This window comes from Rhinichthys klamathensis, unplaced genomic scaffold (assembly GCF_029890125.1).
Source record: "Rhinichthys klamathensis goyatoka isolate OS25496 unplaced genomic scaffold, OSU_Roscu_1.1 h1tg000240l_1, whole genome shotgun sequence".
Lineage (NCBI taxonomy): Eukaryota > Metazoa > Chordata > Actinopteri > Cypriniformes > Leuciscidae > Rhinichthys > Rhinichthys klamathensis.
This window is the reverse complement of record NW_026606762.1, coordinates 1686065-1710509: the sequence shown is the minus strand read 5'-3', so window position 1 is coordinate 1710509 and position 24445 is coordinate 1686065. Positions and strand designations below refer to the sequence as shown.

At 38.0% G+C, this 24445-nt stretch overlaps 1 protein-coding gene across 1 annotated transcript in view; it reads right to left on the bottom strand.

Annotated features, from left to right (window-relative positions):
- Nucleotides 1-3550: 3550 nt before the first annotated feature.
- Nucleotides 3551-24445, bottom strand: part of galnt18b (UDP-N-acetyl-alpha-D-galactosamine:polypeptide N-acetylgalactosaminyltransferase 18b) — a 120879-nt gene continuing 99984 nt past the window's right edge. Inside the window, exons 10-11 of the mRNA XM_056265736.1 lie at nucleotides 14371-14535; nucleotides 3551-4218 (exon numbers count right to left, since the gene is read on the bottom strand). Coding sequence (XP_056121711.1) covers nucleotides 4072-4218; nucleotides 14371-14535 — 312 coding nt within the window. The 3' untranslated portion in view covers nucleotides 3551-4071. The remainder of the gene's footprint in view (nucleotides 4219-14370; nucleotides 14536-24445) is intronic.

Sequence of the window (24445 nt, the reverse complement as noted above, 5' to 3'; positions counted from 1 at the left end):
AAACGGAGCCTCCCTTGTCTGTTGTCCTTTGTACGTTACAGTGCTCTCTCAATATTCGCAGTGCCAACAGAGACCAGACCAGAGCCGCAAATAAACAGTCCAGAGATGGGTATTGGGAGACGGATTATTGTATGTATGCAGCCTAATTTGTGCGCAATGCACATCAGGGAGCTTGTGTTTTACTTTCACTTACAAATTCGTGACCGCGCGTATAGGGAGCAGCGGTGCTGAGCGCGCATTCTAAATGATAAGACATTTACCAGACGTTTTAGTCTGTTGCGCAACGAATCCTCCGTCATCGTCATGCGATCAGTGAACTGTGATTCGTGCTGCACTGATTGCAACGGCAACTCGCGCTGGATGAGCAGAGCAGACTTTTGCATTAGTTTATAATGGTTTTTATTTTTTTATAAAAACAACAAAACGATAGTTTAGGCGAATGTGAGTGTAGCGGTGGAATATTAATGGGGATATCGCGAGACAGCTTTTTCACTCGACGAGAAATCTCGTCATATTTAGTCTCGCGAGATCTCGTGGCACGAGATCTCGTCACACCCCTATTATTTTGCCTTTAGCCCCGACAACAGGGGCGTCTTTTACCCCAAATACAATACTTTTACATTTACTTCCGTTATTGAAGAACTGTTGCTGATTGAACAAAACTGAAAATCACTAAGAAGACCTTTGTCTCAAAATATATTCAATAATTTTAGTGATTCTCATTTGCTACTTACATCTACAACATTTAAAACAACATCAAATGATAGATCAAATTAGCACAGAATCAACTTTGCGCCACTGCATCAAGGATCAGCTCAATTTTCAAGTGCATCTTGAAAAACGGATGTTTTGGAAAGTGCTGCAGAAAGTTTTAGTGCCATCTATTGGTTTGGAGGAGAAAGCCTTTTACCCCGGTGCGCTTTTAGCCCTGTTGTACCCTACAAAAGAAAAACGCTATATAAATGCTTTATTCATTTCAGTTATAGATACATTTGCACCCAAATTATCGTATAATTTTTTTTGCGCGCACTGCTCTGACATCAACTGTAAATACTGAAAGACCTATTTATTTTACCATTGTAACTATGCAGAACTATATGGTTAGTTATAATTATTGTATCCACCAGTTCCTCAAGTTAAAGGGTAACTAAACACTAAACCAACTTTTTTTAGTTAATGATCTGTAAGACTGGGGCTTTATTAATGCTGTTCATTGATTCGAGTAACTTTTTTGACATTTGGGTATAAAGTGTTTTAATTCTACAATATATGGTGTAAAAACGTCTGAGTGCTGCCCTCTTCAGGTTGAACGGTGACTACTGCACTTGAATTTTCCTATTGGATGTTTGCGGTAGTTTGTGACGGTAGCGGTGAGAGCTGACGTAAGCATGTTCCAGCTTACCACGCCCATGGCAGTATAAAAACATCTTGTTTCGTCAAAACCACTGTAGCGAGTCAGGAGTCAGGAGTTGGAATTGCGAGTATTGAAAACGATCAGGATAGAGTATCCGTTCATCCCCTCTATCTCCGCTGGGCTCCGCCCACTTTTCCAGCATTTTTCAAATATTGCCAGTGGGTGGAGTCAGGCTCTGACCAGGGGTTTAGTTACCCTTTAAAGGTAGGGTATGTAGAAATTTCCAAAAAAACTTTTTTTCCAAATTTGTTTATACCGTCTTTATATATCAATGCATAATTAAAATCTAAGTACTCTGGAAAAGAAATTATATAAATCGAGTGTCTGTAGTGCTCTCAGGGCTGTAATAAACATAGCTCATTATTCCATCCGGGACGAATGAAGTGATTGGCTGGGGCGACTGTCAATCTCCCTCGCTACCATGACGTGTACCACGGAGTGTAGTCCTCATCAGAGCCAACGGTGCTTTCATCGTGGAACCTCTTACATGCAAAACACCGTATATGTTATGAATCTTACGCGAAATTCACCTACATCAGTGTAAGTGATGATAACGGAAAACGTGTATCAATGAAGCTATTTATAGCTTTGCCTTATTTCACTAGCTTGTTACCGAATCAAACTCATTATATTTTAAACTTTACCAGTATCGATATACGAGCTTGATAGTACTAACAGCCATGTTAGTCAGCCCGTTCTCATCCTTTGGCGCCATACATGTGACGCTTTTGACATTTCGTTGAAATCTTACGCACATGGCATCCTTTAGCATCAATATGAGATGCAGAACCCAAGGCGTCATACAGGTGACGCTCGTCTAAATCCGACGCACATGGCATCGTTTAGCGTGAATATAAGACGCAGAACCCAAGGCGTCATAACCGTACCCTACCCCAGACCTAAACCTACCCATAACAGTGCGTGTTATATTGATGCTAAAGGATGCCATGTGCGTAAGATTTCGACGAAATGTAATATGGCGTCACCTATACGACGCCAAAGGATGAGAATGCGTTGTGTTAGTTGTTTATATTCATAATGATAAAGTTAGTTATTTTATTACTTGTGATTCTGACATGATGTCACTACATGCACGGCGCTCCAGTGTAGAGCCTCGGCGCTAGTAAACGCGTCCTCCAGCTGAGCGGGCGGTCGGCAGCGCGCGTTCATGTGTTTTGGGGGCGTGGCTTTGGAAGGAGCCGAGAAGGGAGGGGGTGGGAGTGAATGGAATAATGAGCTGTGTTTATTACAGCCCTGAGAGCACTACAGACACTCGATTTTTATCATTTCTTTTCCAGAGTACTTAGATTTTAATTATGCATTGATATATAAAGACGGTATAAACAAATTTGGAAAAAAGTTTTTGGGGAAATTTCTACATACCCTTAGCCTGGTTAAAACCAGACCATTCTCAGTTGTAACTGAGTTATGGTCTGGCAAAGCGTCATAGACAAATCATTTCCAGAGGGGCGTCACCAACGGACGTCGCGGATAGACCTAAAATCAATCAGAGCGATGAAGGAGATGACGTATGCAGAGCGGCGGAGAAACATCTCCGAGTGTTGTTCTTTGCTCGGTTTTTAACAAAAAGGAAACGTTCAAATCGCTTAAAACAGACGCGATAGCTGATTCGAACGAGTGATGTTCGACGGCGGCATCCATCTTTGTAATGTTGGCTACAAAATCTGCTTCAAAATCCCAGCGCTGTCGTCATCGTGTAAAGCCCGCCCCAACGTTTCTGATTGGTGCCTCGATTTCGGCGGATTGGAAATGGGCTTGAATGAACTCTTTGCCAGACTAACTTTCAGAGCAAATCTAAATTTGCCGGAAGTTGTCTGGGTTTTCCCAGGCTAACATACCCTACCTTTAAGAACCAATGCTATAAAATACTGTGTGATCTTGAAGGAATAATATTGTTTGTTTCTTCAGCTACATGGCACTCGCGACAAGCGTATTCCACGTAGCTGAAGAAACAAACAGTGAGCTGTACTCTAGAGAGAGCACATCTGCTGAACCAAAGCACTGACACTGCGAGGAATTACCTAACCTGTCATGACAACTGTAGATGTGTCTCTGCTTACAGGAATGATGGTACAAGGTCTTGTGTAAAAAAAAAAAAACTTTGAACAGCAGAACTCACAATTTGTCGTAGCATTTGTTCTTTTTACTGCCATTACTTATAAATACTGAGAATATTTACTGTACATGTAGATATAAAACAGTCGATTGTATCTAGATATGTTCCAACATATTGGCATGTCCCAAAAATGTACAGAGTTATTTCAAAATAATCTCAACCTACAAACCTGAGACACTAGAAAGAAATACAGCAAGAACGTTGCCAAAGCTTTGCTACATAGTAGCAATTATGGCTTCAATGTGTGCATTGGAGCCGATACAACCTTCAAGTCAAGACAAAACCAAGTATACCTTGCACAAAATAAATCTCAGTACAGTGTAGATCCTCATTATGCACAATGCAATATCGGCCACATGTGGCTTATCAATATGCACAAGTACAGTAGCTAAGAAAAATGTTTAACATTTATCATAAGATGTCAAAGTCAAATAGAGACATCCAGGTGCTTAAGCTTTTCATAATTCCTTGATGCAGTCCTACTTCCACATATTCTTCTTCTTCAGTCCCGATGGTACCATCATAAGTTGCTACCAGGCAACAGATTGGTGATGGTCCAGTTCTGGCCAGTGCATTTTTGGAGGGTCAGCTGAAATCCAAACTCATTGTCATTGTTCTCCACGAGTTCAAGGCATCGCTTTGACTTTGTATTCTGGATGGAGCCTCCCTGAAGAACGGAGAAAGAAAATATATATATTTCATTACAGACTCCTTCGACTGTCCCCCGGCAGTTTCCTGTATGGATGGAGCTGTCGGGGCTTCATCCATCTTCTCCCAAAATTCTCTTTCAAAGAGGATAACCTTTCCCAATTCCTGATCAGAAAAATCTCATCTGCCATTACAGTGTGATCTCATAAGAAAATGTAGTCATTCATACATAACTTACACATACATCTTTGTGTTTGGGAAGATGCTGACATGTAAAATTTGACAGCATTTAAAAGGTAAAAGTATACAGACCTTTTAGCACAAATGTATTTCTATAGGCACATTTTACAATTATGTCAATATTTTTGAGCCCCTAACCTCAGGCCTAAACAACCTCTCAGCTATAAAAAGCATATACATTTAGAATTGACAATAACTTTCATTACTGATTCTTAAGAGAAATGAAAGTTGAAAATCATCCCCAGATCTTGTCCGCCAAGTAGTCATATCTCATTCAAAGGCCCTGTTTACACCTGGTATTAAGATGCGTTTTGGTGAACATTATGGGAAGCATTTTAGGCAGACGGGATTTAAACTTTGTCGGCTGAAGACCCAAGTTAGATTTGAAGATGAAAAACGTACCAAGTACACGTCTACTTGTGATCTCCACCAGATAACAAGTTTACGAGGGAGACACATTCCCGCTTACACCGTTGTTGTTACTCTTTTGTCCACTTTTGACCACTTCTGTCCTGATTTCTTCTAGGGGAGGGTCTATGGGCGGGTAAACGAATGGGCTTTTTCAGATCTTTCGATGTAATAGACAAAATAAGCTTGTGCAATTTACATATGAATGCGACCAGAGACGACGGAAAACATACAGAGAGCATCAGCTTTCGTTTGTTTCTTCTATACCAGCCGCAAGACCAGCTGAACACTGGGAGTGTGTGTTAGAAATCCGGAATGGAGAGAGAACATTGTACTTGGTAGGGATGTCCCGATCAGGTTTTTTTGCCCTCGAGTCCGAGTCATTTGATTTTGAGTATCTACCGATACCGAGTCCCGATCCGATACTTATATAATAAATAAAAAAAGAATAAAGAAGAGAGAAAAAACAGATCCAGGATGTTCCTTATTTTTTATTTAATTCACCTTATTTTAACATTCAACAACTCTGTTAACAAACAGAGCACTTCTGTGAGGTAGCTTGAACAGTAATAAATAACATAAAATCATCACTTTTGGACTTTAGTGGAACAGTAAATATAGAAAAAGTCTAATATAAAAACAAATAGCACCTCAACTTAAAATACCCGGCAGGCATGTAAACAAAAAATAAAAATGTTTTAAAAGTGTATAAAAAAATAATGTATATAAATATATATTCCGATCGCGTGATCGGATCGGGACATCCCTAGTACTTGGTACGTTTTTCATCTTCAAATCTAACTTGGGTCTTCAGCCGGCAAAGTTTAAATCCCTTCTGGCTAACATGCTTCCCATAATATTCACGCATTAGATCAGTAGACGGAGAGAAGACGGTCTTTTGTGGCTGTTTGAACACATTCGAACACATGAGCGTTTACATTGCGAAAGCAATCCTGTCGAATGTGTTTTCCACTACCTCTGGAACGAAAGTGGTAATGAGAAATGCACTAATAATGCTACTAATGTGCTAATGAGAAATGCTACTAATAATTTAGATTTAGTGATAGTCATAATCTTGACAGCATTTCTGGGGGTTCAGATTGGCCCATGAAGAAAATAACATGAGCAGGTTGAAGGTTTGGGTCAAACTTTAGAGACATCAGGCACATCAAATTCATATTCATCTTTCATCTCCTCTTCTGAAAAGGGCTTGATCAAGTCGCAGCTGGTGTATCTGCGAGGGAACAGCAGCACTGCAGGCTAAAAGCTAAAGGGAGAAGAGGCTAAAAGCTAAAGGGAAGCATCCGCACTGATCTCAAGCCGGGGAGGATGGGACTGCAGGACTGAGATAGGGTGGCGGATTTTTCCACTGCCAGCATTCATTTTAACCCGCTTTTCACAGAAGAGAACGCCTGTGGCCTTAAGACCAGGGTTTATGCGGTCTCAGTCCCACAGACTCTTTGAGAGGAGCTCAAGGCATCTGACACAGCTGTGGTCAGGAGGTCTTCAGGTAGAGGCTTACATTCACTATAAGTTTCTTTAAGAAGGGTTATCTGAAGCCTATACAGTGCTGCCTCTGAAGTTTATGAGAACAAGATATAAAGCTACAAGCATTAGAGTTTAACAGGTCAATAGAATCTGTGCTATTTTAACCCTGTGAAACCCTCCCAAACAACACATGGTTATATGTAGGTGCTGTTTGATGATTTTTTTTAGGCTTTCTGATCCCAACACTCAACTACTTTCTTGGAGAGTCTTTAGCCACTCGAACTCTCCTCCTCGCCATGCATTAAGACAATATACACACACATCCTCTTCTAGGCAGATTCGTAACATCTTTAGTTGATAATTGCCCTGATGGTATTGGGGCTAAAACTATTGCCCGTTTTTCCACCATTTTTCACAATTTTCGTAGAGTTTTGTGAAGCTCGACAATCTTTTCCTGCACATCAGAACTATATTCTTTAGTTTTACTCATGGTGATGGATGATTTATAATATATTTTGTGTTACCTCATATTTACACTCTTGTGAAACAGGAAGTCATGGCTGGATGATTGTATGTTCCTAGACAGCCTGGTGTGCTAATTATTTTTTTTAATTATGAAAAGAAATGTACTTAGAAGATGAATAAAGGAAAGAAAGGCGATACATTTTACTACCAATAGATGTGGCCAATATGTATTAGATAAAAACTTTTATTTCATAATGTTGTTGTGTATAATAGCATTATGAATGTTATTATACATAATAACCCCCCCCCCCCCCCCCCCCCCCTCCCCCCTCACTACCTCACTATTTTACTTTAATGAAAGTTTAGACTTTTGTGATTTTTTTAAATGAAAGATCAAAAGGATAGCTTTCTTTGATCATGTTTCCCAAGGATGGGAATAATTCTGACCATAACTGTGTGTGTGTATAATTTTATTTCAAGTAATTAAAATGTTTTATTCTTTTAGTTAATGATAACAACATTGGCTATTTTGGATAGACTGTTCTAATGTCCATTTTAAGTGCTAAATTCAGCATCCATTCAGTATTGAAGTGGTTTTCTCTTTACCAGTTCTTCCTTTAAAGATAAAAAAAAAACCTTCTTACTTTTGTCCTATATTATTATTATGTTTTAAATTACAATGAACACCTGTAAGTCAAAGATAAAACCAGAAAAAAAACTGGCATGCGACTTCAGTGTATCTCATGATGCTTTCTTCTGACATGTCTTTAAAGTCCCAACGACTTCTGATTAAAAAATTGCAAGACTCAGAATAATTCATAAAACTTGGCAAGAAGCCTCAGACGTAATAAGTAACGTCGCCTGTTGTCCGTTTATTGATGCTGACAGTTGAGCAGCTGAAAGTTTTGAAAGTTATTGATTTCAAAGAATTATCCTTAACTTTGAGCTTGAATCATCACACTTTTTGAGGAACTGGGGGTTATTTCATCATTAAGGGTTATTTCTGATGGGTATTTCAACATCTGAGGGTTCCTTCGTTGTTTTTAAAAATTATCTTTGCACATTTTCTTTCTTGACGAATGCATTGACATAAAGAAACACTCCTAGTCAACGTGTTCTTTGAAACTAATGACATACGAATAAAGCAAGATGATTTTTAGATTGTTTTTGCAAATTGAAAATACTCCCTTGTTTGTTCTCTGGGAAGAGTTCATCACATTATCCTAATTTTACCCTAATTTGTCATGGGCATGTGGCATTTGTCTTTGTACATCTGCTAAAGCTGCCTGGGGCACAAATGTTCCACTCATAATGGTGCATAAGAAGTGTGTTAAAGGTTACAGGTTTCCAAAGTCTTTAAAGTGATTCATTCAAGCATGGTAAATCTAACGTGGCGGTGTGCATCCAGCTGTGGCCATAGGGTAAATATGAAGGGCAATGCTAAATCAGCCCATCACTTGAACTGTTGCGCATCACTGGCTGATGTCGACATGAATGATCTCTCACAATCCCAGAGACCCAGACCTGCTTCCAGACCTACTAATCAATTCAATATAAAGATTTGGTCAGTTGGCTGTTATGAGAATAGCCTTGTACTCTTATATTAGGTCTAAGAAGTCGACCAGCATGGGAATTTGATATTGATCTTGTCTATTTCAGTGATGATGTGTGCACAAGCGTGAGACTGAGATTATACTGGAGCGTTGCCTTCAGCCACAGCTAATGTGAGATACATACATAAACACAAAAGGCAGCAGAGATATTTCATCATTGGAGAAAGGAGTTACAAATGGCAAGCGATAAGACTAAAGCTAATTAACGAGAGTAACTGACACACATTTCAATGAGTAGCATCATCATCTGTCCTATAAAGAGCGAAAACAATTATAATAAACAGACGCTCACACTGTACTTTATGCATCTCATACAAGCTAGTAAAATCAGTATTATTAAAAGTAATCCATCAACTGTTTTATTTTTAGCCCCCTTCTTGTTATTAAAGAAAATGGCGTTTTAAAAGTTATATTACAACTGTAAAACCCAATGACTGTTTTTAAAAGTGTAAACAGCACCAGCCACAAAGTACAGTTTCTGTATATTCATTTTAACTGTAAAATACTATAGTAAAAACCTGTTATGTGGTTGACCATAAGTTTCCTCACTATATAGGGTGAAAAACTGTAGTAAATCTAACAGGACATTTCATGTAATTTTTGTACAGTAATATACTATTAAATTAACAGTTTTGGTGGAAAGTGGAAAACTTGTTGCTACCATATTTGCATATTTGCATAGTTGCATACCAAAATGTTGCTACCATATTTTTTCATAGATAAGTTCTGGCCACCACAGCTGCCAGTATTTTATGTATTATGATTATTATTATTTTAGCAATAAGGTACAAGAGGCTGTGCTATATTGTGAATATAGTGATGGCTACAGGGGAGTCCTTCAGTTTAACAACACTAAACAAAATTATAAACGCAACACTTTTGTTTTTGTCCCCATTTTTGAGTTGAGCTGAACTCAAAGATCTAAGACTTTTTCTATGTACAGAAAAGGCCTATTTCTCTCAAATATTGTTTACAAATCTGTCTAAATCTGTGTTAGTGAGCACTTCTCCTTTGCCAAGATAATTCATCCACCTCACAGGTGTGGCATATCAAGATGCTGATTAGACAGCATGATTATTGCACAGGTGTGCCTTAGGCTGGCCACAATAAAAGGACACTCTAAAATGTGCAGTTTTATCACACAACACAATGCCACAGATGTCGCAAGTTTTGAGGGAGCGTGCAATAGCCATGCTGACAGCAGGAATGTCTACCAGAGCTGTTGCCCGTGAATTGAAATGTTCATTTCTCTACCATAAGCAGTCTCCATAGGCGTTTCAGAGAATTAGGCAGTACATCCAACCGGCTTCACAACCACAGACCACGTGTAACCACACCAGCCCAGGACCTCCACATCCAACATCTTCACCTCCAGGATCATCTGAGACCTGCCACCCGCACAGATGCTGCAACAATCGGTTTGCATAACCAAAGAGTTTCTGCACAAACTGCCAGAAACCGTCTCAGGGAAGCTCATCTGCATGCTCGTCGTCCTCATCGGGGTCTCGACCTGACTGCAGTTCGTCGTCGTAACCAACTTTAGTGGGCAAATGCTCACATTCGATGGCATCTGGCACTTTGGAGAGGTTTTCTCTTCACGGATAAATCCAGGTTTTCACTGTACAGCGCAGATGGCAGACAGCGTGTATGGTGTTGTGTGAGTGAGGGGTTTGCTGATGTCAACGTTGTGGATCGAGTGGCCCATGGTGGCAGTGGGGTTATGGTATGGGCAGGCGTATGTTATGGACAACGAACACAGGTGCATTTTGTTGATGGCATTTTGAATGCACAGAGATACCGTGACGAGATCCTGAGGCCCATTGTTGTGCCATTCATCCACGACCATCACCTCATGTTGCAGCATGATAATGCACGGCCCCATGATGCAAGGATCTGTACACAATTCCTGGAAGCTGAAAACATCCCAGTTCTTGTATGGCCAGCATACTCACCGCACATGTCACCCATTGAGCATGATTGGGATGCTCTGGATCGGCGTATACGACAGCATGTTCCAGGTCCTGCCAATATCCAGCAACTTCGCACAGCCATTGAAGAGGAGTGGACCAACATTCAAAAGGCCACAATCAACAACCTGATGAACTCTTATGCGAAGGAGATGTGTTGCACTGCGTGAGATAAATGGTGGTTGTGGCGAGCAGGACGAGGCCGAGGGCCGAGAGAGAGCGGCGCGAGGCTGGTGGCGTGATTACTGATGAGCGACACCTGCGCGATGCACCGGTCTCGTATCTCTCACGGAGGAGCAACGTCAGTGAAGAGAGAGAGAGGACAGGCCTGGACTTATGTTGTGTTTTGTTTTATTATATGTGACAGCAGTCGTCTGTGGGGGGCTGCTGTCTTTTACCTTCGTTTGGTATTTGTTTTATTTTATGTCATTAAAGTCCCTGTAAAGTCAAAATTAAGTATGTGTTCTGAGGTTGTCACACCACAGAAAAATGTGTTATTAGCCACCCAGCCAAATTTGAATGATAAAAAAAGCCGGCAAGTACATAAAATAAGCTATCAAAATCTTGAAAAAATGAGCAGTATTCTCTGCTCTCAAACGCTGGGGGCGTGTCCGCTGGCTGGCTATTAGGTGATACTGCTTTCGGGACGGGGAGATGAAGGCCGAGGCGGGAGATAGTCGGTTCGGCCCCATTCACCAGTAACAGCGGATTATCAGTGAATCCCAGTTGTCTCCGATGAAAGTTTATAAAACTATCCGTGTAAAATGATCGCTACAGAGGCGGGTGTTGGCGGTGATCCTCAGCTCTCCATCAAAATGGCTCTTCACTAAATTAATCCACCTCTTCTTGATGTGATCGTTTTAAGGAAATTTAAATAAAGACACCGATCTGTTTTGTACATGATCGCATCCAGGAGGTAGCCTACGCATTTCCGTGTCGAAGGCATTGCTAGCTAGCAAACTGTAGGCTGTAGTAACTAATAGTACTGACAGTAACTCACGATTGAGCGGCGAACTGATGCGAATGTGCTCTATTGTTAGGGAAGTGGCCAACCTCAGTGCGTCATCAAGTAGGGGCGTGTCCAGGAGCTCAGGGGCTCCAGTGCGTCATCGAGCCCCGTTTTAGCCCCGCCCAAAAAATCCGGAAAATAGCAATGGTGAAAAACTGTTTAACGGTCTAACTCCACAATTCAGTACTTCACAGTTCACAGTCTTTGGAATATGTTTTAGCAATACATTTCTAACATTTATAATGGGTTTAGACATTTTTTTTAGAATTGCCTTTACAAGTCTTTGAATGTTTGCCGGTTCCCGCCTCCTTCTTCCCACAACGTCTAACCTCGTTACAGTGGTCACACCAGATACTGACTGGTTATACAGTAAAACGGCACATTTTAGAGTGGCCTTTTATTGCGGCCAGCCTAAGGCACACCTGTGCAATAATCATGCTGTCTAATCAGCATCTTGATATGTCACACCTGTGAGGTGGATGGATTATCTCAGCAAAGGAGAAGTGCTCACTAACACAGATTTAGACAGATTTGTGAACAATATTTGAGAGAAATAGGCCTTTTGTGTACATAGAAAAAGTCTTAGATCTTTGAGTTCAGCTCATGAAAAATGGGGGCAAAAACAAAAGTGTTGCGTTTATAATTTTGTTCAGTGTATATTCCTCCAGCTCCAGCTTTCTGCTAGCTAGAGGATGATGGCTGCTCCTGAAACCTCAGGCAACTGTCTTACTGCCTCACTGCCTTGTCAGTCAATGAATAAACAGTAAACTGCTTTCAGACAGGCTTCCAAGGCACCATAACATAATGTCTAATGATCTAGAACAAACTCAGATGAGCTTTAGAGATAACTGAGCAAATATTTATAGACTACAATATATTTTTCTTGTCAATTGTTTTCTGGTAGATCCAGATTCAGGTGTGCCTTGTTGCCTTTTATTTTAATCATATTTATATACATTACTATTACAGCTTTTATTAATAAGCTTTCATATTATTTTAAATCATTTTTGTTATGTGCTTTCACCATTTAAATGTGTACTATTGAGGTTTAATTAATTTTTATTTAAGTTTTAAATTATTATTATTATTATTTCAGACAGTAATTTTAGTGCTTCAACTTTAACTTATTTCAGTTAGCTGTCAAGGCAACATTTCTAATTTTCATTTAATGCTTATATTTCATTTCAGCTTTATTTTAATGAACAAAATGTTTTTAATTGTTTTCGCATTAATATCTCTGCTTCTTATCTCTTATGAAAGGCAGTATTTTTCAGCTTTTTGGACATTGCAAAGAATGGCTTTAGATGTCAATAAAATACTGATAATAATATGTTATCATGTTTTATTATCATACGCCTGAATCACTGGATTACAGTCCACACCAATCCAGTCATCAAGTTTGATCATCAGTCTCTCAGCGGTATACAGTACATGTTATTGTATACTGGTCTATTTATACATGCAGATCTTTGACAATTACGATGCACCATGTTTTTTAGCGTCTCACGCCATAAGTGTTGTGTTTTTAAATATTTATATACAGGACAGGGAGGATGATTAATTTGCATTAAACCACTTTTTTTATAATTAATCACAAAATTAACACATTAAAGTGCCCCTAGTTTGTAGAGAAATTACATTTAGTTGTGAAAATAGCATCTGTCATATAAAATATATAAGTATTTTGTCTCTGGATCTCGAGCCTTTTAGCTTGATGTGCCACTTATTTTGTTTGGGAGAGTTTGAAAACACAACTCTTTCGACTAAGTCCTTATCCAGCAACCAAAGAGCAAACCAGACCTGTTTACCTTTACCATCATGGCTTATTTACATTATGTGAACTGCCATGAAATCACATTATTTATAAAAAAAATAATAGAGTTGATAATGCTTTTGAGCTTTACATTTAAAATGAGCTGATGAATGTGTGATGCAAAGAACATCAACATGATTTTATTTAAAAAAAAAAAATTGAATTCAGCTATATTAAATTGCTTGCAGTGGTTAATATTTTAATCGGTTCTCTTCTCAAGTATGGAAGGCAGTTTCTGCCAATTTTAAATAAATCAATTAAATGATAAAAATGAAAACTAAAACCAGATTAACCATTTCATTATAGAAAACTATGCATAATATGTGACGAAATTGAAAATGAAATGAAATGTTATCAAAGTTGACATCTGTTCAACTCAAGGAGCTCTGCTCGACTGAATTGTTGTGTTTTGTTAGCATTTTCTTTTCTTGGCTGGATGACTAAAACATTAACCTTATTAACATCAGCTTCAATCATGGCAGTCACTCTTCCACTTCACAAACAGGCACTGCAATGTCCCTGACAAAACATGACATCTCAGTGGAGCAGAAGTACAGAAACAACAGCTTAAAACCACAACCTTAAAACGGCAATGTTGGCTAGTTAAAAAAGAAACTGATATCCCAAAGTGTCACCCAAAGTGTGCAGATACATACAGCTGACCATTACGCATTTACTTAACCAAGGGCGAGATATCTATGTCCATCAAACAAAATGTCACTCCTCCTGTTTTTCAAATAAAAACAAATAATCCACAAATAAGATGTAGTCAACAGATGCACAAGTATCTTGGATGAAGCCAATGTGCATTTAGTACAGATATTCACTGTACATAGAAATTCATGGAAGAAATGAGCCAAATGTCTTGCTCAATTTTTCTTACTTTGAAGAACACAGCTATAAAAACTCCATGCAATCATCTAAATTGCATCTAGTGTTATGAAAACTGTCCGAACCCACACACTTTATTAGTGGGTTTTTTTGTGTGTGCTTGACAGATAAAAGGGCACACAGCAATATAATTGACTATTTGGCCTGTCACTGATTTATCCGTCATAAGGTAAATTAAAAGCAGGTTGCTATTTCCTGATGATATGAAAATGTAATACAGTTTTTAAGTGTACACCCCAGGGGTGAGAACCTGTTGAGAGAACGCAGACTGCATTACCTGAGTAAAATGCCAGTGGAGCTTCATGCGTTTAGCCGCAGCGTAGCTGCACTCAATGAGCCGTGGCCGGCCGTTCACATCCACCAGGCACTTGTTGTCATCATCGTCAATGGTGGGGCTCAAGATGCCCACGAATAACTGCTGAGTGCTGGTGTAGTATACATTCTGCAATGACAGAGCACATTGTGAATAAAACCAGGCTACAGAGTAAACTTGTGAAAGAGCACATCTTGCACCAAATAGTCACTTTACACTTATAAGCTACAGTGGCAGATTACAAGGACAGGCACTTGAACCTTTCAGCAAGATCAACATCTATATCTCATGTCACGAGACATGATCTCCATGCAGCAGACCATGAAAATACACACGCTAAAGGTGTGATTTCAAATCAATCCAAGACAGAGGGCACATTTTAATGCCTTTAAACTTATTCATGAAGCATTCTGGTGCTGTGCACTTTGCAAATTAAATGAAGGGAATTTAATTTGCAAAGAAAAAGAAAATCACTCAGAAAATTGCTAGCAAATTTCACAAGTGATTAGAAAAGAAACTGCAAGTAACACATTGGATCAAATGCAAAATTTCGAAGTAGAAAGACTAAAATAGTTCTTTCTTGTAAGATGTACTCCAATCTTTGTTTTATTTACCTCAATTTAACTTCGAAAAAACAGAAACATGCCTTAGCAAACACCCAGAACTCCCTAACAACACCCTAGCAACTGCATTACAACCACATAGTGCCCGGTTTTGCCACAGCAAGCACCACTTACATTCATTTAGAAAATAATTGTTGTTATTATTATTATTATAAACATTATAGTTTACATATATGAGTTGCAAATAAAATTAAGGGAAAAGGGACATAAATAGAGCACATAAAGAATGACTCAGTCGTGCAACTCATATGTAAAACTTGGCACTATGTGGTTGTAAGGCAGTTGCTAGGGTGTTGCTAGGGAGTTCTGGGTGGTTGCTAGGGTTGTGCTATGAGGTTGCTAGGCTGTTAAAAATAATAATAAATTATTATTAAAACTACACCTTGCATTTATGAGTCATTCTTTATCTTCTCTATTATAGGACACCTTTTTTTAAATGCACGCTGCATTTTATGCATTTTGATTTTCTCAATTCACAGTTTACAAAGCATTTATTTGCCTGTTAACGGTTTTATATGTTTCACATCTGGAAGCTCTAAAAACTGTTCATCAATCATTGAATAAGGTTTGGGGATATGCTAACAAACCTCTTCCACTGTTTGAGTGCCAGGGTGCCTTTGTGTTTTTTTTGTTTTTTGATTTGCCATACTAGTATACTTCTGTTTGTTGACTAAACAATGCATTATTCATGGTATACAAGTGAGAGCTAGCATTACGCATTAGACACACTCGAACAGAACCTCGCTGCATTAACACTTCAGAACAGATGGTCACATTTAGCCTCTACTAAGTGCCTAAAACTTTGCAGAGAAAAACACACCTTTATTAGTGTGGTGTTGAAGGGGTCATGTATTTTGCATGTACTTTTTTCCCACGTGGTCCACTTATAAACATTAATCCAGTGAAATGTGCACAAAAAAAGAAAAGAAATTCACAATATAATTTTTATGACCATCTTCCACCATCTGTCTGGCCATTTGAATTGAAAAGGGTATTTTCTGCAACCCAGGATAACTGAAAAAAATAAACTACTTAAACATACAATTCCCTGCAGTTTCAAGCTGAAGTGGACACTAGAGGCAGTAAATCGGCAACAAATTTTATTCCTTTTCACTCAGCGTATGATTTTTTGTTTTCAAATGCAATAGAGCATTAAACTTTTAGCACTTTGACTTATGAACTGCTGTGTTACGTACAACAACAAACGTAATAGTGTTGCCACAGTCATGTTTAACTGTTTCAGAGAAAACTGAAGCACTGGTCACTGGACGTTTCACTTTTAAAGTGAGCTGTGAAACATGCTACAAGGAATGAGACATAATTTTGCAAAAATGGACCCACGTGCACTTTTTTTCATGACACTGCTGTTTAATAAAATCGCATCTGCAATAGAGAAAAAAGGCAATACGTAACTTGTTTCCCTTTTTTGTGAAATGGTGGCTAATTCGTATGAAATTTGTACAATCTCATGCATATGTTTTCGTACGATCTGCACACAACCTAGACATGCAACATAGTGTCGGCCCTGGTAAGTGTGGAGTCCACATGTACCAGATGTGGCCCGGAGCTGGGCCGACACTATGTTGCTGTCTAGGAAAAAAATAGCCTTTAAAAAAAATTTCTCTCAGAAAATTGCTAGCAAATTTCACAAGTAATTCGAAAAGAAACTAGATTAAATAGTATTTTCTTGTAAAATGTACTCCAATCTTTGTTTTATTTAGCTCTAAATTTAACTTCGAAAAATCATTTTTTTACAGTGTACTTACACCCCAGTGAAGGTTATGTTTAGGATTTGATCTTCATGCTTACTTGTTGTCTAAAAATCATGTTTTCTTATGATTCACATTGTACGAATTAATACAGAATTACCACCTCGAACAATAGTTGTATTCCTGTGAGATTGGGTTCTGTCCCTCACTATCAGTCTCTTTAAAAGACCTGCATTATCTGGACACGATGGCAATATAATCCACGCTGAAATGTGGCGCACAAACTGAAATGATCAAGGAGTGTTAAAAATAAACTTCAGCCTTTGGAATTCTTCAAGAGTAGTAGAAGATAATAAATGACCTGACAAATGAATGAACTAATCGGATGGTTGCAGGTTTTAATTTGACAGGAAATGACTATTGTGTCGCGGAGGCTGTGCCAAATCTGTCCAGGGTTCAAAAGGAAGCACTGCTAATTGTGTTGCTGATGTAATGTCCTTTGACGGGGCGGGTGTCGATGTGTGAGCCAGAAACACCAGTGGCATCTGTCTGAAGAATCACCGGCAGTCACTCCAGATGGCCCTTCAATGACATGTATGCTGAAGAGACTGTATCCTGTTAAGCTTCAAGCCCACTTTTGAAAAATCCCCAGAAATGACATACACAAACTGAAACAGATACAGTTCATGAACCCTTTGCACTAAAAGCACAAGTATGATCTCATTTGAAAGCTGACACCTGGTTGTTTATTGTAAATGTAGAATTAATTATTGTCATAATGAAAAAAAAACATTTTAAATAGCTTCAAAGTTTTGTAAAGTTATTAGAAATTTATTTTTATGAAACATCTTCATGAAAATAAAATTGAAGTTGGCCCTGGAGCAATCTAGAAATGCACTGCAGCTAAAGCCACATGTCTGACCATTTTATATTTAAAATCTGAAAATGATAAGTATAAAGCTCTGTATTTAGTTAAATGTTTTTCAAGATCATGTCAAATTACTTTATTTTGATTAGACTCTATTAGCAAACTGATGTTTAGTCATCTTCTGAGTCATCTATTCAGTCTATTGTCTCTATTGTTTTGTGGTGCCCCATTCAGTCTCAGTCTCCCCTGCACACATTTACACCTCTCCAGACTGGTTATTATGGCTCTAAATATGCATTTCTTTTGTCTGCATTATAGCTACTAACGACTGGCTATTCACAAGCTATTCATAGGGTTTCAAACCCTAATTTCTTTTATCAAAGTTCTCACTAAATATTTGAAACTGGTATCAAATGCACTGAAACATTTCAGTATGCATTCCTATTTAGAAAAAAATCATAAAACAATAACTGCTCGTGGCAGGTGCGCCTGGGCTCGCTAGCATGTTAGCTTAGCACACCATCAATACACGACCATTTATGAGATTAAAACCATGTTTGCGCTCCAAACTCACTATATAACGCAAGTCTAGTGTTTTAAATAATCTTCTGTGATCTAACTTGGCTTCAGATAAAAAAAAAATCAGACAGAAAATGTATTATTTAGTGTTCTGAACGATGATGAAATCTATATCGATTAGCATTACATTATAAATATAATCTATTATTATGAAATACCTGGCATGGCTTGAAGAACACAGGTAACTCAAATATCATTGCAATCATGTTTATTGTCTTCAAAACATCTTTATCTGCATGTTACAGCGATCTCTGTACTTTCTGTATCACTCAGTGACGTCCTGGAATGTCACATGACTATGGGTCTTCTTCATGATCTATATATGGACTTTTATTGGACATAATAGCGCCCCCATGCAATTGGTATGAATGGAAAACACAGCACATCTCAGTAAGAAGCGATCATTATGATTACATCGACGCATTTGGGTATAAATTCAATAAATATTATTCCTGTCTATAGAAATATGATGTGAATCTATGAGAATATATCAATATTTCTCCACATCTGCACATTGTTGAGCTAAAAGCCCTCAGGGACGTTGTTTTGTGAATCGCTGTCATGACGACAGCACGGAGTGTTTTTTATGAATGGACCAGCTGACGCTTATAATTCATATTAAAGGTATCGACTCATTTTTTTCATTTCATAACTCCTGACACAAATTAAGACATAACTGTCACTATAAGTTTCTCAGAATACAATAGTGGTCAAATACTGAATCTTGAGTCTTATATCTTTTTAATGATGTATAGTTTGTCAAGGTATAACATTAAATCTGATAGTATATTTGAACTAAATAAAAAAAAAAACGCTTCAGTGCGCCGACGCTCTGGAGAAGGTTAAGAGGTTAAGGCCCTTGTGCGTATGTTTTTTTTTCGTATTAGTGATTTGGGGGCTCTGAGTTGTCAAAACACCATTCAAACTGCTTGCTACGGATGCGGAAAACGCAGGAAAAATCAAACCAGATCCGATTTTTTTTATGACGGACGAAAGGTCGTATTTATTTTTTAACGTGAAAATTTCGGACGCGAATTTCGGACTCAGTGTGGAAGGGCCTTTAGCGTGTGTAGTGCATGTTTCTGTGTGTGACTGAATGTGTGTAGAGAGAAGGTGAGCAGAAGGAGAACAGCCGAGGGGCTGAGGAACATCTGGCAGACGTGTCAGGCTAGTCTCTTCAGGGCTAGTTTGGCCGAGGCAAATCGCTGTTTAAGTCACAAACTTAACATTGCTTGCTGCCTCATGCATAAAAAAATAAATAAAAAAAAGAGTTCACCCATGAATGAATTCTTCAAATGTGTCACTCTAATGGAAGCTCTGAAGCAAAAACGGAGTTGAAACGTGTGGAGCGCTCCATTTGTTGCTCCTAGTTTGCAGAGAACTGTGAGGTGGATACATTTCTCTCCTGAAGCATTTTCACTTTGAGAGTCTTTCATTTCAAAAGATAATATTACCAATGTTTTCTGATGTAAAACTCTTTCTTTTGATGATATTTGGTTTGAGAACAGTACTTCAAGCTTTTAAACTACAGTCCCAGGTGGGTACTCAGCATTATTCTACAAATAAAAAGAATTGTTGGATATAAAGAAAATAGGTTAATGGTATGCGGATTCACTGATTTAAAACACACCTGGTTATAAGGGGGGGATAAGGGGGTCTGTAAAGTCTACATGAAATCAAAATGAACCTTTTTACTTTCAGGTAAACGTTCCTGGAATTATTTTTCACCCTCAAACATTAACTACTTGCAAGAGACCATTTCCTAAAACGCAAGTAATAGAAGCTACAGTATATCAGTGGTTCTCAACATTTTTGACTGCAAAATTATATTGCAAGACGATATTCAAAAACCATATATTGAAGGTTTATTTAGAAAAATAAATCGTGACCCTTTACAATAAAGTTCCACTTGGTAACATTAATTACCTGATAACGAACTAACAATGAAAAATATTCATAAAGCATTTAATAATCTTTGTTCATTTAATTGTATCAGTTAATACTATTTAATGGACCTGAGCTAACATGAACTAAACATGAACAGTAGTATTTTGTTAACTTGGGGCCGTTTAAACAAAAAAATGGAAATCTTTTTATGCGTTTTGGCCGTTCATTTACACGACAACAGCGTTTTGGGGGCCTGAAAATGCAAACTTTTGAAAACAGGATTCAAACTGGACGTTTTTCGAAACAATAGAGTTATCATCTCCATGTAAACAACAAAAACGCAGATTTGTGAAAACTTTGACGTCATCTGAATGAGTATTATGTGTTCAGTCTATAGGAGAGTAGTTTTTCTTTATAAAGTGACATAGCCAACAACTGGCCTGGCAGCATAATACAGCGAATACATTTTTTTGTCGTTTTCGTGGATCCGTGTGAATGGCGATAATTTGACAACGTAGTCATCAATAAGTCATCTTATTGTTAATGTTAGTTAATACATTACCCAATGTTAAAGGAATAGTTCACCCAATAATGGAAATTATCCCATAATTTACTCATCCTCAAGCCATCTTAGGTGTATATGACTTTCTTCTTTCAGCAAAAGAGTTATATAGAGTTATATTAAATAATATCCTGGCTCTTCCCAGCTTTGTAACGGCATTGTAACGGTGTGGTGGTAGTTGAAGGCACAAGACAAAGATGAGGGTACAACACAATGTTTACTTATCAAAATCAGGCAGGACAGATACAACCACAACTAACATTAACGAGAACCGACAAGAGACTGAACAGAACAGGGAGTATAAATACACAGGATGAAATGAGGGAACTAACTAGACCCAAGTGGAGGAAGATGAACTAATCAGGGACTAACGAGAACAGGTGCAGACTAGACAGAACATAACTTTGACAGGCATTGAATAGTGCCCGAGTTTTTGAGGCTCCAAAAAGCGCATCCATCTATCATAAAAGTAACTCATACGGCTCCAGTGGATTAATAAATGCCTTCTGAAGCGAAACGATGCATGGGTTTTTGTACGAGAAATATCAATCTCTTCTCTTATATCGAAATCATTTGACATTTTTCTTTAAAACTTCTCATTTTAGACTTTCAATTCGTTACAAGTGTTTTGTTTTGCTCTATCCTCTGCACTTAATACGTAATGCGTCAGTTCAGAGGTCACTCTTCTGCCATTTATGTAAAATCCCTGCCCTGATCTACAACATTCTGGGAATAACAAGGACAGGAAGTCATTCCAATTTCATATCAATTATCATGCTGGTTGGACTTACTAATAGAATAGCACCTCAAAGAGAAACCACGCTGACCATCTCATGAGCTGATGAATCATATTCTCAATCCGACTAGATATAAGGCCTACATCCTTATAGCAAAAATCATAATTGGTAACTCTTTTCCTTTGTTAACTGCAATTTTTAATTTTGATAAACAGAATTAACATTCAAAATATTTTCTGCAATAGAAAGTTTTAATGGAAAGTATCTTCATGGAACCCTTCAATGCCAATAAAGGACTTTTAAGAGTGTAGTATATTAGTTACTTATTGGCAAAGTTTAATTCCTCTGATTTGCCACTACATTTAAGCACTCAATAGATGTCTGTGATTGGTTACGCCGCTCAGTCTCTGAAAAAAAAGAACATTTGAGTCAACGGGAGTAGAACTAAATGCAATTGTGTACACATTTTATATTCAACCAATCGCAGAAGCCATATTCATAATCTCAAATATTATTTCTGTTAATTGTCAAGCAAATGCCTGCATCAAAAACTACTGCAGGTTGGGAAACGTTTTAGTGTCCTTGTTACACGTTACATGTAGTTACTATGTGACTACCAACCAGAGGTGGGTAGTAACGAAGTACATTTACTTCGTTACATTTACTTGAGTATTTTTTTGGAAAATTTGTACTTTTAAGAGTAGATTTAATTGTGGGTACTTTTACTTTAACTCGAGTAGATTTCTAATGAAAAAACTGTACTTTTACTTCGTTACGTTGGGCGACGTTCCTCTCGTTACTTTATTTTAATGCAATATGTTGTTAAAAGCGTAGTTTATTCTAAGCGCGCGCTCTCTCTTTTTTCTGGGCATGAGCGATGCTCAATTCACAAATGAATCACTCTTTTGAGTCGATTCTGTTCAAAGACTTCATCAAACAAGTTGGGCAGATCTGTCTAAATCGGTTCGCGAATCAGTTTGAATGATCTGTTCAGTTTCCTGCACGCACTGAATCGTCTCGGAGTCGTAACAGGAAGATTTAAGAACATCAAGAACATTGTGTGGCGGTCCATAGTCTACAGTACAGTCTAGAAAGTAAATCTGCAAATGCATCATATTTTTTGCCAGCGATGAAGATCTTTATTAGTTGAACTTGAACATCTTCGTATACTTCGTAAGCTGTCTGTGAATGAATTATTCCACACGACGATACATTCGATTTCATTCAGGTAATACATTTTACAACCAAACACATTATTACGCCATATAGCACTACTACAAAGTATGGCATTACCCTTTTTTTGGACATATACATTACTTTATACATTAAATAAGCTATCATCGTCCAGTTTATGAATGTGTGTACACACACAATGTATTCTCGGTGTTGTAGTGTCGGTATTGCGCAGTGGCGTGCGAACTCGACTTGAAAACGAATGCCTTTGCCTGCCTTATTAGACTCAGTTAACCAGTTTAAAGATGCTTTCATAAATATAGCCTACATTTAAATACATTTTGGAGAACAGACAGAAGAAGATCCGTGCATTTGATCGTTGTTTATGTTGGGCACAGGGTTCTCAAGTTTTATCAAAAGCTTGGAGTGAGATCACATGCGGTTAGGGGAGGAGCCTAAATGGAGCCCCGCCCCCGCCTAGCCACGCCCCCAAGTTTACCCATTGTTCATAAAAATTAACCAGCAAAAATTGAAATTATAACAATTGGTAAATCTGATAAATGACAGAGCAATTCATCACATCAAATATAGGCCTACTCTTTAATGTTATATTTCAAAATTAGGCTACAAATATATAACAAATTGCTCCAAAATGTTTGGAAAAACAAATATTTTTGCATTTTTCCCTGACATCTTTGAAAAATACAAATGCAATGGCAATGATTAGGCTAATGTATGTTTTGACAGGATATACAATATTACCAAGAGCACTCTGCTTTAGCCTTAATGTAGCCTAACTAGAAATACTATTAATACAGTATAATATAGAATTTAAAATAAACTGAAGAAATACATCTTCATTCCTTCCCATACCCAATAACATTTCCTTAGCCAAACTGAGCCAAAGCTTTTGGCCTGGTTGCAAAGCAGTTGTAGAGTTTTTGACTGCATCAATAATGTATAGGCTACGATGGGCTATATATTAAATATTCTAGAACTTCTAGTCTAAAAATGTTAGGCGAGCTTTCTTCCAACTTACTTTCTCCATCACGACGTGTGTTCGCGCGATGTCGCGGTGGCCGAACTTCCGTGTGTGTTCGCGGACTTCGCGCGTCTATAAGTTGCCTAGTAACGAACGCAATCTGGCCGAGATGCGGACGCGCTGGCGGCAGGAAACTTATCTTTGTGTGCATGCGCCTCGTATACAACGTTATATATAAAGCTTGCAGGACAACTTGGTTGGCATTGCCTTTTCAGCGTGAGAAATACACGGTGTGGCGTGTGAGCGTGTGAACTGGTTGAATTGCGTGTGTCTCACGGCCAATGCGTGAGACTTGAGAACCCTGGTTGGGCATGACATGACTGCGAGCACATGTGCAGAGTTTTAACACTTTCTAATCTGTCAATGGTTCCCATCCCTTGAATGCAAAACTCCATAGAGTCACTTTATTCCGACATTGTCTAATAATCCAAATGTAGTTGTATAAGTTACTATACTATTATACAAACCAAAGGACAGCCAATGGTTTTCAGGCTATAGATATACAGAAATAATGTTTGTCTCTTCTGTTTTTGTTGCAAAGATAGCTTATCTAATTATGATAATAATAGTCATTTAAATGAAAAAAAAAAAATCTAAATAATATCATGTTACATATACAGTATATATATATATATATATATATATATATATATATATATATATATATATATATATATATGCCTATGTGTAAAGTAACTAGTAACTAACTACTTGAGTAGTTTTTTCATTGGATACTTTTTTACTCTTACTCAAGTAACTTTTAAGATTATTACTTTTACTTTTACTTTGAGTAAATATTTCTATAAGTACTTGTACTTTTACTTGAGTACAGTTTTTGGATACTCTACCCACCTCTGCT